Source organism: Mytilus trossulus, chromosome 14 (genome assembly GCF_036588685.1).
Source record: "Mytilus trossulus isolate FHL-02 chromosome 14, PNRI_Mtr1.1.1.hap1, whole genome shotgun sequence".
In the NCBI taxonomy this organism is placed as follows: Eukaryota; Metazoa; Mollusca; class Bivalvia; order Mytilida; family Mytilidae; genus Mytilus; species Mytilus trossulus.
Window position 1 is genome coordinate 16,029,535 of NC_086386.1, and position 17,980 is coordinate 16,047,514.

General features: G+C 31.5%; 1 protein-coding gene across 1 annotated transcript; it reads right to left on the reverse strand.

Moving 5' to 3' along the window:
• Positions 1–4,507: 4,507 nt before the first annotated feature.
• On the reverse strand, positions 4,508–7,623 carry LOC134697857 (complement C1q-like protein 3). The gene is made up of 3 exons (XM_063560145.1): positions 7,471–7,623; positions 6,119–6,187; positions 4,508–4,989 (listed from the first exon to the last, which is right to left on the reverse strand). The coding sequence occupies exons 1-3, from the start codon at positions 7,547–7,549 to the stop codon at positions 4,592–4,594; spliced, it is 546 nt and encodes a 181-aa protein (XP_063416215.1). The 5' UTR covers positions 7,550–7,623; the 3' UTR covers positions 4,508–4,591.
• Positions 7,624–17,980: the final 10,357 nt, after the last annotated feature.

Sequence of the window (17,980 nt, forward strand, 5' to 3'; positions counted from 1 at the left end):
ACTGGTAAATCATTAAACCAGGGATATCGTTACCATAAATAACTTAAAACCTTTACTTAATTTTTCCATAGATACAAATATTTGGGTTTGGGTTTGAATTTTAATTGTACCTGTAGAAAACTTATTTTGAACGGGATAGCACATCCTCATTTTTACGGAAATGATGTTAACCGTGTCCGGAAATTTAAATTATCCATGTAAACTTGTCGCTTCTTTAAATAAACTTATTCTAAAGGTAACCTATTCAACACTGCAATAAGATCATTGAATATTGTTCTTATTGGTATAAATATTGATTTTGTTATCAGTAGATTAAAAGCTAACTAAATATTACTAGAATGTTACATTCATATACATATTCATGGATCTAAAATCTGTCGATACCTGTAACTTGGCATTGCACAAGGTCATGTTTTTCTCTGGCTGTTGATGACGTCTTTTCACTAAATCCATTGAATGTTGGATGTGTACGTATTGATAGTTTAGTCTTAGATGCATGATTTTTTTATAAGTTGTTAGTGGCTTTGAACTAGCTGTCAGATAACTGCTTTTTATTAGTTGTTAGTGGGTTTGAACTAGCTGTCAGATAACTGCGAGTACTCTCAGATCTGTTTATTGTGTCTTTTTGTGTCGGGATGTTTAAGTACCCAGCCACTTCTACTTGTATTTTTGTCCATCTGATGAGTTAAGCCTTTTTCAACTGATTCTTATAGTTCGTTCTTATGTTGTACTGTTATACCACTGTCCCAGGTTAGGGGAGGGTTGGGATCCCGCTAACATGTTTAACCCCGCCACATTGTTTCTGTATGTGCCAGTCCCAAGTCAGGAGCCTGTAATTCAGTGGTTGTCGTTTGTTTATGTGTTGCATATTTGTGTTTCGTTCATTTTTTAAAGTAAATAAGACCGTTAGTTTTCTCGTTTGAATTGTTTACATTGTCTTATCGGGACCTTTTATACTCGACTACTGTTCTTCAGTGTGGGGTTTTTAAGACTTAAATTGTGTCGACACTGTTCAAAACAAGGCTATAAGATACTTTTTGGGAGTTCTCAAGTTTGCTCCAAAGCTGGATATCAACGGAGATGTTGGATTGTTACCTTCAAAAGAACGTCGCTGGTGTAATATGGCTAGATATTGGAACCGATTGATGGATATGGACAATAGTAGACTTGTAAAAGGGTGTTCCTATGGGACTACGAATTATCTACGAACAAGTGTAAGAACAATAATGTCTTCAGTTGGTAGGGATGACAACTTTCAACAAATGTTAAATTGTGATGTTAATAGCGTCAGAAACAATTTTATGGATATATGATTAAAAAATGGCATACAAACTTATCTAACTTTCCGAAACTTCGTACATAAAGAACTTTTAAATCGACATATTCAACAGAAACATACGTTAAACAAAATTTAAAACGTAGAGAAAGATCGGTACTGGCCCAGTTTAGATGTGGTATTCTTCCGCTAAGATTGGAAACAGGACGTTTTGTTGGTGAGCCAGAATACCAACGGATATGTAGAATGTGCGACTCCAGACATATTGAAAATGAACTACACTTTCTGACTGAATGCCAATTTTACAATGAACTACGTAATCAATTATTCTCTTGTCTGTGCAAAACCGTACTAAATTTGAATAACAGTGAAAAGTTATATTTATTATTGTCAGAATATCCTAGAAAAACAGCTCGATACTTAGAACATTTATTTACAAAACGCAAGACAACACTTATATTTAAATAATTAACATGGATATAAAATTCCTGATGACAATCTGAATTAATATATGTATATAGTATCTATTAAAAGTGACTTATAGGTCCATTGGGCTGGGTGTAATTTAATTGAAATATTTCAATATTGTACTTTAAAATTTGTTATACACAATGATACTATAATAAACATATTTGTATTGTATTGTATTGTATAGCTGACTATGCGGTATGGGCTTTGTTCATTGTTAAAGGCATTACGGTTACCTATAGTTGTTAATGTCTGTGTCATTTTTGTCTTTTGTGGATTGTTGTCTAATTAGCAAGCATACAACTTCTTCTTTTTTATACATTTGAAATCATGCATTTTAATCTTTTCATGTAATTGTAAAACTTGTAAACAAATTTATTTATTGGTTTCATTAATGAAAATGTTTTATAAAAAAACCTTAAACGAATTAAAATTTGCACTTTAGGACGTCCTAACATAAGATGCGTCTGAGATAGCTTCGAAACACAACTTAAGAGTGTCCTAAATTGATCCTAAGTCCATCCTAATGTTGGTCTTATCTATGACTTAGGACGAATCTTAGGATACGTTCGAGAACACCACCCCAGGTTTATTTCAACGAACATCTCGTCCTTTTTAAAAAAAAAATAACTAACCGGAAAATACCAGAACCGTGTTGATAGATTTTCCGTACCAACTTCACAAACAATATATAGTTGTCTTGTATTATAGATTCAAGGTACAAACGTTGTTCATCATCTTAATTATGTGTTACAGTGCCCTTGTAGTGTCTTTGTAAATGAATAATCTTCACTGGAAAGGCCATTTCTTGTAATACACTTTTGGCCTGGATTGGTACTTATGCATCCCGCAAATCTGTTGTGCTGAAGTAATATTCTAGGTTGTTGTCTTTACTGTTTGTGTATGTATTGTATCTATGAACTGTTTTGATTTTTATCATGTGCAGAGCTGTTTGTTTTTATAGTAACATACATAATGTTGGCTGCAGAACACCTACTAATTTTTTTTTTTTTATCTATTATGTCATTTGTTTTGTTCATAAATCGTTTTTAATATTTATATTTCTTTTTGTTTTGAGATTTCTTTCTATTTCTGTTGCGCAATACTGAGTAATTCGGTTTTCGGACTTTATATACCGTTTTACGCGCCCTTTTCATTTCATCGAGAATTCACAAACCAAACAACTTTATTACATTAAGATAGAAATATTATGATTTGTATAAATCCTAATTCTTTGTATTTTCTTTTTGTAGATATTAGTAGAACAGTTGAGGTGAATATATAGATAATACAATGACGCATGATGTATGGACATCGATATTCAATTGCTAGGCATACATGTATTTTGAAATGTTATATTAAAACTGTTTGGTGTGTATCTCCTGTCATATTAGTCTTTGTTGTTTCTTTATATAGCATAAGAAATAATTTATGTTCGGACGAGCAAAGCGAGGTAGAACATATGATCGAATTTTAGGTGACACTTCAATGGTTTAGCTCCTATTACAGTGGCGAATCCAGAAATTGTTATAAGTTGGGGCCCACTGGCTGCTTAAGAGGGGGCCCGATTTTGTAACGTTTCAGTGATTCCCAATATAAGCAACCAATGTTTTCTCAAAAGCCCCCCCCCCCCCTAAATCCGCCACTGCTTTAAAGCAGGTTAATTCCATTTTTTTCACTTAAAGAAATTCATGTACCAAGTCAGGCATAGGACAGTTGTTTCCATTCGTTTGATGTATTTGTGTTTTTTGTGTATCGTTATTTGATACAGAATTTTTCGATTTGAATTTTCCTTGGTGTTCGGTACTTTTGTTATTTTACTTTTTTGTCATAGTTGGGTTAAGGTAGACATGATTGTGGTAAGTGTTTTTTATTTGCAAGTATGCCACAAAATTATAATAGGATGGTTTGCTTAATGAACATCTACCTGGTAAATATCTTTGTTCATAGTTTGTATTTTAGTACACTGTCTTTTATGGCTTACTTCACTGTATGGATTTTGCTTCATTTATTATGCGTTCAACTAAATCATTGCTTATACCAATACCAATACCAAATTGTTTATCATAGTGACATGTGTTTTATGACAATAAAGCAATAAGCAGTTGTATTTACATGTATCAACACCTATAAGTCACATTGATACATTAAAAAAAATAATAATTTCACAGCGAACAAAATAAGAATTCATGTTTGATTTTTCCTATACAAAAAGTTTGATTCTCTAATTAAATGCATTGTTGAAAAATTGAGCAGTTTTCTAGCATATTTGCAGATATTTTATCTATTTCATTTGGTCTTTGATGGATAAGGAACTAAGTAATCAAACTTCTTACATTTAAATCGTTGACAGAATGTTAAAGAGGGGCGAGAGATACCAGAAGGACAGTAAAATATAGTACAATGTACATGTATATCACGTATACATCGATCGCCTTTAATGCTGATTGGTTTCCAAAAACTAACACATCGACCAGAGTTTCAATCATCGCATAGTGTATTTGCACATTGTATATGCAATGATTGTATACTGACCCTTTCTGCACGCTTTCGTTGTTAAAAAAAGGGACGACCGATACTAGAGGGGCATTCAAACTCATAAATTCGAAAATAAACTGACAACGCCATTGCTAAAAAGTACACAAAAAACAACATAGAAATAAGACTTAAAAACACGAACCCCACTAAAAACTGGGGAGCATCTTAGGTGATTCGGAAGGGTAGACTGAACAAGTCTTCCTTCAACAATAAAGAAACACGGACTGACTTATTAATATTCATATGGTAGGAACACATATGTCATAATAAATCATAACAAAAACAAAAACAAACACGGTAAAATCTATTTTAGGTTTGTAGTAAAATTCCGGAAAATGTTGAACTGTTATCTCCACTCACAGTCTCATTAACACTGTTTCTGTGTTTGATATAAACACGATCCATTTTCATAAGTTTAATAACTGAACTGATGGTTTGTGAATTATAATGACCCTTTGAGACGTATCCCCACGTATAAAGTGCATCATTTTTGTTTAGTTGGAAGTGTACTTCATTGCTACCTTTTGCACGAAGTAAACAGTTGAACTGGTATATGCCATTTCTTGGTGCAGTGAACACACCTGTTGTAGAATCGTAACCATTAACAATATTGATTCTGACGTCATCAAATTTTAAAATTGTAGTGCTATATGTTAGGGTGGTATCTTTTGTCAAGGAGGCAAAGAAAACCGGTTTCGGCGAATCATCTGAAAAAGAAATAGAAGTGTAACACACGAAGACAGAGGAAACGCCCCTTTATGCCTTTGTATAGTTTGAAATTGAAAAGTGCGAATGTGTCAAAGAGACAACAACCCGACCATAGAAAAAAACAACAGCAGAGGTCTTTAATGTAGCACCCGGAAGCGTCCTTCAGCTGGCCCCTAAACAAATATATACTAGTTCAGTGATAATGAACGCCATACTAATTTTTAAATTGTACACAAGAAACTAAAAATAAAATAATACAAGACATACAAAGGCCAGAGGCTCCTGACTTGAGACAGGCGCAAAAATGCGGCGGGGTTAAACAAGTTTATGAGATCTCAACTCTCCCCCTATACCTCTAGCCAATATAAAAAAGCAAACGCATAACAATACGCACATTTAAAATTCAGTTCAAGAGAAGTCCGAGTCTGATGTCAGAAGATGTAACCAAAAAAAATAAACAAAATGACCATAAGACATAAATGACAACAGACTACTAGCAGTTAACTAACATATTATTTCGTTTGATTAATAGCATTTACATATTTATTGTATAATAACTCATATATTCATCAATTATCCATCCAGTTAACAAAACATTTTTTTCTAACTACAGCAACTATCAGGATATAAAGCAGTATATCAGAATTAAAATATTAGTGGATGGTAGACATAATATTTAAATTGGCTTTAGCCATAAACGCCACTTTATGTCAGAATACAAACGCTAGATTTCAATCTTTTCTTTCCCCTGCTGATCATCAAACTATGTTGCACAATTTCATTTTGTGTCAGTCTCTTTTATAACGGCTGGTCAATAGTACCGACCTTTACCTTTATGTAATCGTTTACAATCTATGTAACTTACGTACACAATCACATCATGTTTTGATTTTGGTCAAAAATGACAAACTAATAACATTCCCTCAGTCTGATTTGCAGTTATTTTATTATTGCATATGTAAACGAACAACATAACGTGATGCATATAAACAAGGAAATGCCTAGATTTTGGTCCATCAATTGGCCCGAAGAGGGGATGCTTTTTATATTCATTGTGTGTTTGAATGTATTGGTAAACAGTAATTGCAATTAAGCATGAGTTGATAATGATAGTTTGGACGTTCTTACTTTGTTTCTTAGACTGTAAGGCATTTAAGAGAATTCTTAATAAATTCTCATTTCTACAAGTGGTGATATCTGAAATGTAAAAAATATTTTCTTTGAGTTAAAGGTTGTTGTATAAATAAAAATTCGATTTATTTGAAGTACAAAGGACTTTATATATATCCACACAAACACCTACAATCATCAGAATAAGAACAGTCATGCGCACAAAGTACTTCGTATGTACATTGCAGCCATCTAAATTATGACAAAATATTTAGCCGAAACAAGTCGCTAAAGGAAAAAATCACGATATTGAATGTAGACATAATACGTGTTATACTAAGCGTGTTTATATTTTAGAAAGGAGTTTTGGCTTTGATGTGTTTTTAACATTGGGTATTCCAAAAGCAAAAAGTGTCCACTTTAGTTGTCGAAATCCTTAATGTACCATAAGAATCATGGATGGCATCATTACATGTAAACTTTCATAGGAAAGAAGCGCATAGTCCGTTTAATTTTGTTCAGACGTGTCAACGGTTAAAGCATAAACATTCATATATATATTCAGTGCTACTATTCTTTTGTTTTGTAGGTAAATAAAGTCAACAGTAGTATACTGCTGTTCGAAATTCATAATTTGATTGAGAAAAATAACAAATCCGGGTTATAAACCAAAACTGAGGTAAACGCATCAAATATAAGAGGAAAACTACGACACAACAGAAACAAGGAACAGGTGTATTACGTTTCAAGTTGATTGGACTTCGACTTCATCAAAAACTATCTTGACCAAAAACTTTTACCTGAAGCGTGACAGACGGACGAACGAACAGACGAACGGACGCACAGACCAGAACACATAATGTCCCTCTACTATCGTAGGTGGGGCATACAAATTAAAACTGCTACATGTTTATGCGGTTATTCATATCTATAACCATAGTATTTTGTTAAATCTACCTGCTTTTTGTAGGTTGAAATTGATTGATTTTGATGGCAAGTCTTGACAGTTTCCTATTTTAAAAACTATTGCAAGTTTTCCTGTTCTTTAGAAAATTACATATAATGAAATGTCGCATATATCAAAGACCTTTTTTGGATGTCGTCAAGTTGTTGTATAATTTCAGTATACACTGCAATTGCATTTTATACATTCATTACAACATACAATTATTATATTATTATTATATTTCTGATTTTAGACTAAGATAATGTCATGTGTTTTTTTAGCTAAATAAAAAATAATTTATTAATAAACATCGAAAATCAAAGTGTATCTTTACTTACATTATTAGAATTTGACTACGTACGCTACAATAAATTTTCTTTAGAATAATACGAAATAAAATCCGTTATTACATTGTTCGACTCACCCTCATTGACTGTACATTCAGCTTCAACTTGTCCTAAAAGGCAGATCACGAACAATAAAGTAGTTGAAACAACCAACATGATTTCATCTATAACTACAAATAAAACGTGATTCAAGAGGTTTAAGTAAACAAAAGTACGGAAACTACGGAAACTTCTTGTTTCCGACAGGTTTCCGCCATCCGTCCTTCAATTTGTTTTTCATTTAGAAATGCGCATTCAACGCTTTAATTATTGCGTAGTTGTAAAACTTTGATACACATGATGTCTTTGTGTATTGTTCAATTTTATAATTGAACCAAAAACTAATGAAGAAAACCATTCTGTTGTTGAAAAAGTAGATTTGCTTACAGATGAAGCAGTCTATAATAATTTTTCAATAAGTTATACATGGATACCCCATATATAGAAATGTACCCAAGTAATGCAAGAGTTTTAGAAGTGCTCCTTTTGTAAAAGCAATATATTTGGTGTGCCTTAAATAAAATAAAAACGAGAAATGCATCTGAGCTCGTTTAAGCATTTGAAAAAAATTGCACACATTTATATTTACTTTACCGCAGACAAATACTTTACTAACCGGCTGGGTAGATACTTGGTGAATGAAACAAGGATACTAGTATATATAAGAATCATAAAGCAACAATTATCTAAAATGGAGATGACTTTGCAAAGTGTGAATTGAGTTAAAGTATACAACACACCAACATAAATCTAAATGTCTCTCTGTTTAATTTTTTTTTTTTATGTTATCCGAAAATACCCCAATATATACGCTTTAATTAAAAGACTAATAGGATGAATATTAATGAAATTTAGAATCGAAATGGGGAATGTGTCAAAAAGACAACAACCCGACCATAGAACAGCAGAAGGTCATCTGAAGAATGAACTGTATCCAAGATCTGTTTAATACTTTATAAAATACTTTTAAAGTATACAGCCTTTAGTGAGAAAACTACTTGGTCTTTTCATCAAGTCTTATGATTACTGGGTATAACATGTAAGGAAATAAAAAGGAAAACCATTAAAACAAGAACTATTACTGAAAAAAAGATATCTGAGGCATTCAGATGTGATCAATGAGCTATATTCATTAATCTTACTCGTTTTTTTTCTATCATAAATAAAAAAAAAAGTTCCCACAATTTGACGTCAACAGGCTCACAACTCTGAAAGTTGAGTAAATACGATTTTCTCTAAAAGAAATTGAGATATATACTGCATGGTACTTAGCTAAATGTATCTTTTTTTCAGAGATGCAGAAGTGCATAAAGCTGTGTAGGTGACATCAACATACGATATTAGTAGATTACAATCTGTAACGATTTACAATCTTGAAACATAGAAAAATAAAGAGATGTCACTTACACCTATATGTCTATCACAACTTGATTAATTAGAGATATAACCTCTTTTAATGTGTATATAGGGTACGTACGAACACCAAAGGTTGACAATCTATATGATACAGCTGATGTTACGGAGTTTAGTATGACGTCCAGTTTCACTGAAACAGTATACATTTGTATTTAGGGGCTAGCTGAGGCCTATTACTTGTTGCAGAATTTTCCCGCTACATTTAAGCTTCGAATGTTATTAGTTTTTTTGTCGGGTTTTTGTCTCTTTAGCGTATCCCCCGTTTTCCTTCTCAACTTTATCTTACAAATAATTAAAATTGTGAAATATTCACTTATATGAACATTCTTTATTTCGAGTAAAGTATTTTTTACCGTTTGATAATAATCATTCGCCTTATATTTTATAGTTTAGCACTCGCGCTAGTGATAGCCAAATTCATCTGGAAGATCTTATTAACCAGTCAGTGAAAAATCACATATTCATGATTTATAGACTACGCCTATAAATTCGAATCAATTTCACAGTAGTGATAATGACACCTTCTTAACTTGAGCTTGTGTACATTTATCTGTACAACTTCATCTTCAATTTTGATTTCATGTTCTTCAGGTTTTCCTTTCATTATAGCAAGTAGTAAAACCTCAAAGTAACTGAAACCCGAGGAAATTCAAAAAGAAAGTTCTTAATTAAATGGTATTAGCTCAAACACACCAAACCAATGGATATCAACTGTCATATTCCTGACTTTGTACAGGCATTTTCTGATACAACTTTGTGGGGTTTTGTTCAACTCCTTAATTTCATCATATCAGAGAATAGATTTGTGACATCCTTTTTTGCCGTTGCTAGTTATAAAATCATAAACCAGAAATTATTACTGACTGCTTTTAATTGATGAGTACATTTGCAACCACTGGGTCGAAACCAAAACTGATGGATTTTTTATTCCCCGAGATTATCATTCAGCCCCTCTGAATTGGCATACATTATCATTGATATGGTCATAATTATAAATATATTGTTTATAAAAGTCTAAATTTGGAAATACTAAGGCTTTTCTACTTAGGAATTATAGATTACCTTAGCTGTATTTGGCAACACTTTTCAGAATTTTTGGTCCTCAATGCTGTTCAACTTCATACTTTCTTTGGCCTTTTTAACATTTTTTTATTCGAACGTCAATGGTGAGTCTTAAATAGACGAAACGCGCGTCTCGCGCAAATATAAATTTCTATCCTTGTATTTATGATCAGTTTATTATTAAAAACGAAAATAAAAATACAAATCATATACTAGTATTCAGATATTCTAAAGTATATCTTTGCATTTAAATAATAGTCTAGATAGTGGCTTTTTTCCCGATAAATAAAACTGCGTCGGATAACTATCTGACCATATCATAAAACTTTATAAATACTCAAATACTACCTTGCATGTCCTCATAACAATGGCCGTGGATTTTAAATGATTCAAATCTTTTAAATCGCTCAAAATTTATATATAGTTGTTTATTCAAAATGTCAAACAATATAACTGTTATGTTCAAATGTAAACTTATTCTTCATGTTCTTCTGTGAATATTAGTTATACGTGGAAAAGGGAAGGATATAATTCGAAAATGTCATCGGTGAGTAAAAGAGATGAAAAAAACCCCAAAAAATATCATGATATAAAAATGAAAATTAAGAAATACCATTGATTCAAGAATATGTATTGATGATAAACGTACAACGTGTACAAACCAGACGAACATATATAAGTATGCAAGTAGTGCAAGGCATAAACAATAGCTGATACATTAAATAGAACAATCGTTTCAGATTCATGGTAATAATTGGAGAAAAGCGTGGGGGAGAAAATTTTGTTTTAATTTGTTTCCATTCTATAAACCCATACTTATAGTCGTTTACATTTAAGCAAGGTTCTATTTTGAGGTCTTTCCAAGCCAAAATATTCATCCACATTTCTCATCAAATATGACAGTATGATAAAGACATCAAATGTTGCAGATGAAAGTAGCTCTCTATAAACATTCGTGCGTCCGAAGCCCTCTACCGGTATGACTTTCACCAGGAACGCTTAAACTAACATATTTGCAATCCATGAATTTATGATAAACGTTTTGCACATGTTCATGATGGACCTTAAAATGAATGAACCATTCTAATCAAATCACTTTTACCTGATTAAAAGAACTATAATTGTAACAATACTTGACTTTTATTCTTTGGAATGGACAAGGGACAACTATGATATAGTCAACAGTTTATGTACATTTACAGTAATTTCTCATCATACATCAACGTTGTTTTGATTAGTTTCATAATGATTGCTGTGCTAGGTAAAATATTGTACCCATTGCTTTTAAAAGTATTGTATTAGCAATACGAGACAAGAATAACACTCTTTTTTGCAAGATTGTTTTATGCTTACAATTTTCAAAAGGTTTACATGTAAGACTTTTCACTATCATATCATATATACCTCTCATGGCCAGTTCATTAAAGATAACATTATGTTGTTAATCTTTTATGGTTAAACTCAACCAATTGTTAAATCTTTGATTAAATGATTGAGATGTAATCTTGCTTCGGACCTTGGTTATGATCTTGTCAACCAAAAGTACAACTACCTATTTTTATGAGATTAAAGGTTACTAAAAGTGTGGTCAAAAGTATTCTACGATCATTAATCCAAGACTTATTATGAAGTTTTTCAGTCTTTCTCCATTTTATAGCAAAGTTTACTAGATTAGAAATTATTATTTTATTTTTCTTTAACAATAAACAGATTCACTCCATTAAAATTGATTAACCATATTTTTTTAATATCTTTTAGTATTCTCAATATGATTAACGCTGCCTTTTCGAATAAAATATGCTCTCTGTCACATTCGTGATGTTGTCGTATCATAAAATGAACTTAAATGAATGAATTACTTATTAGTTACATGATATAGCAACACAAACATATTATTTACACTGTGACACACAATAAACAACAGAGAATTTATATGTTGAATATAACCAGTTTTATTTGCTAATTAAAAATTAAGCGGAATAAAATAATTTAAGACAGCAGAGAAGATAATTCTGTTTAATTGGTTATGACTAACCGACTTAAATAAAAGAGTGAGCTTTTATTACTGTAAATGTATAATGTCTCTAGTCTGGTCAAAGGGTCAGAGTGTCCTACTTAATAAAACGTTAAATTGTTGAAATTAGATAACTTGTTTTCACGTGCAGAGAAATTTCTTTTATGACCAATGCATGATTGGATATCATCTTTCTTATTGGTCAATGGCCTTGCGGGTCAGCACGAGTTCACGTGTAAGTGCATTGTGGTCACTTCCTTTTATCATCAGCATTTGATGTGTTAACTTGTGATTCTTATCAAACAATTTGTTCAAAATTTTATTTTATGGATAATTTTGGACTGGAGTGATTTCATTTTAGCTATTTCAGGTAAAATCGAACTATACTTTTATTTTTAAGCTATTCTATGCTTATTTTTTGAACAAACGTACAGTTATTTTTTTTAACCATCCTTTCATTCGGATAAAACTCACTATTTAGATTTATGCCAAACATGAGCAGTTGGTCAAATTCATTTCTTTGTCAAAGAGATATTGGGTCAATTTGATTTTCATGTGGGTGGCGACACTATGCGTTTGCGATCAAAATGTAATTATTTATCATTTATCTGATGATTAACCTGATTGTAATTTTACAAGTTACTGCATCCTTTACAGCATCATAATGTTTACAGAACGTATATCCGCCTTATGTATTTGTAAGATACATGATTCGTTTAAATTTTACTACAATTAAAAATTGGATTATTGCATAACGATAATAATACCATACATGATAGAATGCAAAGTTATACACTTATAATTTATATGATGTTATTAACGGTTCCATACATTTTAATAACTCTTATATGAAAGAGCAAGACAGTTTAAGTATTAATGCTAAGCTATTGTGTTACAAACCCATTTGACTTACTTGTTTGGGTAAGGTTGGAGTTATTTCAATTGGTGCAGTGAGCTTGACTGCTTGACCTTATGACCTCTGTGTATGTGCTTTTTCATTATGTTTTATGCAGAGTTCATTGTTTTATGCTATGTCACGAAACTCGTGCTACTTTCGTAAATCTCGTCACGGCAGTTTGGTTTGAGCTTATTATAATTTTGCAAGTTAGCCTAATCGCTATAATTGTTAATATTTAAATTTATGCAGGTGTATCTTGTTTGCTTTATGTGATCGGTATAAAAAGGATATGTCTCTTACCTATATGTTTATCGCAACCCAATGCTTATTTATTACGAACCAATTTACCTGTCTTTGCCTGTTTTGGGTAATGTGGACGATATTTAAATTTTCGCAGAGGGCGTGGTTGCTTGTACTTATGTCCTCTGTGTATTATTTTTCTCAGAGGTTGTGGTAGCTTGGTCTATGACCTCTGTGTATTTACTTTTGCAAATATTGTAGTATGTAGTGGGTATTGTTTTATGCTTCGTCATGAAACTCATGCTGCTTCGGTTTTGCAGAGGTCGTAGTAGCTTGGTCTATGATCTCTGTATTGTTTTATGCTTCGTCATGAAACTCATACTACTTTTTCAGAGGTCGTAGTAGCTTGGTCTATGACCTCTGTGTATTTGCTTTTGTAAAGTTAATATGTAGTGGGTTTTGTTTTATGCTTCGTCATGAAACGCATGTTTTATTTTTGCAGAGGTCGTAGTAGCTTGGTCTATGATCTCTGTATTGTTTTATGCTTCGCCATGAAACTCATGCTAAACTACATTTAATTATTTTTTCGTCATGGTGATTGGTTTGGAATAAATTAATTTTGTAATCAATTCTTTAACTACATAAAAAATTGCCAGTATTTTGATACATGTAGTCAGATTTACATGTTTGTCAGTTTGAAATACATGTTTTTATTATATTATTTTATTTATCTTTACTAGTATAATTCATGTAAATGATATAGTTTGGGTTGCGATGAACGTAATTGATAATTTTTATGCCGATACTTATGGACTCTAAGGTCGTTTGCTTTTTTCTATATACTAGATTTGTTAATAAAAATAACATTGGACAAGCCATATATAGATATATACTGATGATATTTTAAAGTTCATACTCTTCATTTAATACATGATAAAAACATCTTTTCTGTTTAATGGTTGATTATTAAAGAAGAGAAACTTTGATAATTTAATTATCGCATATTATTCCTTAACATGCGTTATGTTTGTGGTCCTTGAGTAAGACCAAATTTGTTTTTAATGAGTATTTAATTTTATCCATTATTTTATATTCTTTTTTTTTATTGTTTATTTTCATGCCTTGACTATGGACGAAGAGCGCTAAGAATGGCATTCATCTACGAAAGAACTTTCCCCATTTAAGGACGTGTGCAATAAAGCGTGATATCAACAACTTCCATATACTTTCTTTTGCCAGCGGTATGCCATAAGGCCGATAATACGAACATACGAATATTGATGGGTTGCTGTTTCACTGACATTAAGGACACATACCTAATTTCGAGATTAGAATTTTGATCCAGAAGTGCGAGTCGTATCAACATTGACTAACCAAAGCCTAATTGACTGTTTTATAAATACAAATTTACAAAATACGACTTCGATCAGCATTTTGATACACAACTGGACCCTAGTTACGATGAAAGCTCAAAGCACCTAATGTTATTCCACCATCTCTTTAAAGTTGACTATGTCGTTAATTGTCCAGGACTCTCTTTACTTAAATACAGCTCTTAGTTTTAGAGGAAAGAAAATAAAACAAACAAAGACTTCTACCGCAGTTCATGGATGGAATGGTCCTAATAGTATCCGTGATTCAAGGATTGAAGTCAAATACGTTTATAGAATTTAACAGCTAAAAAGAATAAATTTAGTATCAGAACTTTATACTTCAGCTGTTGCGGGTCAGTATTACCTGACAAAACATTTTGATCTTTATTTCATACCATCACAACTGTCTTGTTTTGGGTCAGCTTTGCCTGCCAAAACGTTTATTATCTTTATTTCATAAATTACAACTGTCTTGTTTTGGGTCAGCATTGCCTGCCAAAACGTTTTTTATCTTTATTTCATATAATTACAACTGTCTTGTTTTGGGTCAGCATTGCCTGCCAAAACATTTTATGATTTTTATTTCTTATAATTACAACTGTCTTGTTTTGGGTCAGCATTGCCTGCCAAAACGTTTTATGATTTTTATTTCTTATAATTACAACTGTCTTGTTTTGGGCCAGCATTGCCTGCCAAAACGTTTTATGATTTTATTTCATATAGTTACAACTGTCTTGTTTTGGGTCAGCATTGCCTGCCAAAACATTTTATGATTTTTATTTCTTATTATTACAACTGTCTTGTTTTGGGTCAGCATTGCCTGCCAAAACGTTTTATGATTTTATTTCATATAGTTACAACTGTCTTGTTTTGGGTCAGCATTGCCTGCCAAAACGGTTTTTATCTTTATTTCACATAATTTCAATGTATCTTGTTTGGGTCAGTATAGCCTGCTAAAACGTTTGTGATCTTTATTTTATACAATGTATGTCTTTATTGTCGCCCTCCTCATGCTGTCTTTACACATTGTTCGAATGTCAATGGGATCATTTGGTAGGCTCGGTTTAACTTCCTGTATGTATACATGAATAATTCGTAAATCATGTTATGGCTTTTAATGTTGCCGTGCTTATTCATACTAATTATCCAAATTATATATATAAAACGACTTAATGGTTTATTCCAATGTTGTCTAAATGCTATTGTCTTAAGAGATAAATCCATCACAAACCAAAGTTTTTATATTTAACTAAACTGGTTATTAACTAAATTGTTTTTTTTCTTCTTTTGGTTAAATATTTATAGTATGTGTCAAAAGCTATAAATATTTATTCGGTTAAAACTTACACCTTTTTACTTTTATCGCAATTAAGGTACAAAAAATTAAATGAAACATCACTTAAAGCTGGAATAATATATTATTCATTTTACAACTTTATTTACTACTATACAATATAAACCTTTTAAATGTATTGCATTGCAATAACAGTTTGTTAAAATAAGTTCTGTATTATGCCAGGAAGGAATGAATTTATTTTATGTTAGGTTGAAGTAAGTTTGGTGTATTCCTCCTTTTTTATAGTGGTGTTATCGATATAAATTATTACTATTAATATTGAATGGTGATGTTCACCAGTCATTAAATTTCTAAAAAGCTGTATATTTCAAAAATTGTGACTAAAACTTTTCCTTTTACCGTATCATGAGTTACGAAAATTATTTCTATAGTCTCATATCAATTCGGATCACAACAAAAATAACTGAGAGTTAAAAAAAGGTTTACACTAAATACTCATTTACTAATTTCAATTTAAAAATGTTTACCCTATGGAATTCACCCCGCCATATTATGTATGTATGTGCCTTTCCCAATTTAGGAGCCTGTAGTTCAGTGGTTGTCGTTTGCTTATGTGTTACATTTAAGTTTTTTGCTAATTTTTTAATTTTTATTTTTTTTTAATTTTTTTTTTATATAAATACGGCCGTTAGTTTTCTTGTTTGAATTGTTTTACATGGTCATTTTGGGGTCTTTAAAAGCTGACTATGCAATATAGGCTTTGCTCATTGTTAAAGGCAGTGCGATGACCTATAGTCGTAAATTTCCGTGTCATTTTGGTCTCTTGTGGTGAACTGTCTCATTGGCAATCATACCACATATTCTTTTTTATATTTATACATTTTCGATTGAAAAATGTCAAGTGTAGTTTGGGAATCCTTTGCTCATGATCCCTTACAGAAATAGTCAGATATAAAACTTCGTATTTAGGAAGGATCCAGGGCTTTGTAAAAATATACTTTAGTTTTGTTTGAATTTTTAAAATTAAAGATATTGTTTCGGTTAATCAAAGTTCTAATTGTCTGTACTAAAATATATAAAGGATTCTATATTTAAATGTCTGGATGTAAGAAGAAATATGAATTCTGAATCATACTTACATTGTAACTGCGATTCTATTGTAATTTAATTGCTGTGATCCTGGTCGGAATAAGATTTACACCTTTTATCATTTTTACCAGTAAGAGATAATTTTAAAGTAATATCTTGGTATATGAAAATAGGAACTTTTAATATTTCTGCTAAATGTGGAAACGTTTTACATAATAAAGTGATATGTGTTTGGTGTACATGTATGTGAATGTATTTTTTTTCCAAGTCATATATAATTATATTCACGTCGTCAGAGTCCTCGGGTGGGGGATCCACTCTTTTAGCCTTAGAGTGGATTTCAGATCCACTCTTTCAGCCAAAGAGTGGATTTGTGGCAGGTTTTTCTCCCCACCTTTGCTATTCTTTGTCATTTATTCAATTGACATGATATTAGTTGATGTAATTTCGTAGTAATTATGTATTATTATTTCATATTAAATATGAACTTTTATGTCAAATGTTTTATTTGCAAAATGTATTTTTTGCATTTTATGATTTTGAATAAATGACCTTTTTTCGTCAGTTTAGTTTTTATATCATATAGCAAATCAAGCTCAGACTCTGGCTTGTGTATACGTAGTATGTTTATGGTATCTAGCTGTCTGTCTTAAAACCAGTTTTATTTGCTAATTAAAAATTAAGCGGAATAAAATAATTTAAGACAGCAGAGAAGATAATTCTGTTTAATTGGTTATTACTAACCGACTTAAATAAAAGAGTGATCTTTTATTACTGTAAATGTATAATGTCTCTAGTCTGGTCAAAGGGTCAGAGTGTCCTACTTAATAAAACGTTAAATTGTTGAAATTAGATAACTTGTTTTCACGTGCAGAGAAATTTCTTTTATGACCAATGCATGATTGGATATCATCTTTCTTATTGGTCAATGGCCTTGCGGGTCAGCACGAGTTCACGTGTAAGTGCATTGTGGTCACTTCCTTTTATCATCAGCATTTGATGTGTTAACTTGTGATTCTTATCAAACAATTTGTTCAAAATTCCCACCCACATACCGCCCTTTATATTATCTTTTGAAGTAAATATGTTTATTTATGGGGCAGGTTTTTCTCCCCACCTTTGCTATTCTTTGTCATTTATTCAATTGACATGATATTAG

Bases quoted from the DNA above. Each gene is read 5' to 3' on its own strand.
- LOC134697857 (XM_063560145.1), bottom strand. From the start codon at position 7,549: ATGTTGGTTGTTTCAACTACTTTATTGTTCGTGATCTGCCTTTTAGGA. The intron at 6,188-7,470 runs GTGAGTCGAACA...TTTACATTTCAG, and splicing joins TGAATGTACAGTCAATGAGG to ATATCACCACTTGTAGAAAT. The intron at 4,990-6,118 runs GTAAGAACGTCC...TTTCTTTTTCAG, and splicing joins CTTACAGTCTAAGAAACAAA to ATGATTCGCCGAAACCGGTT.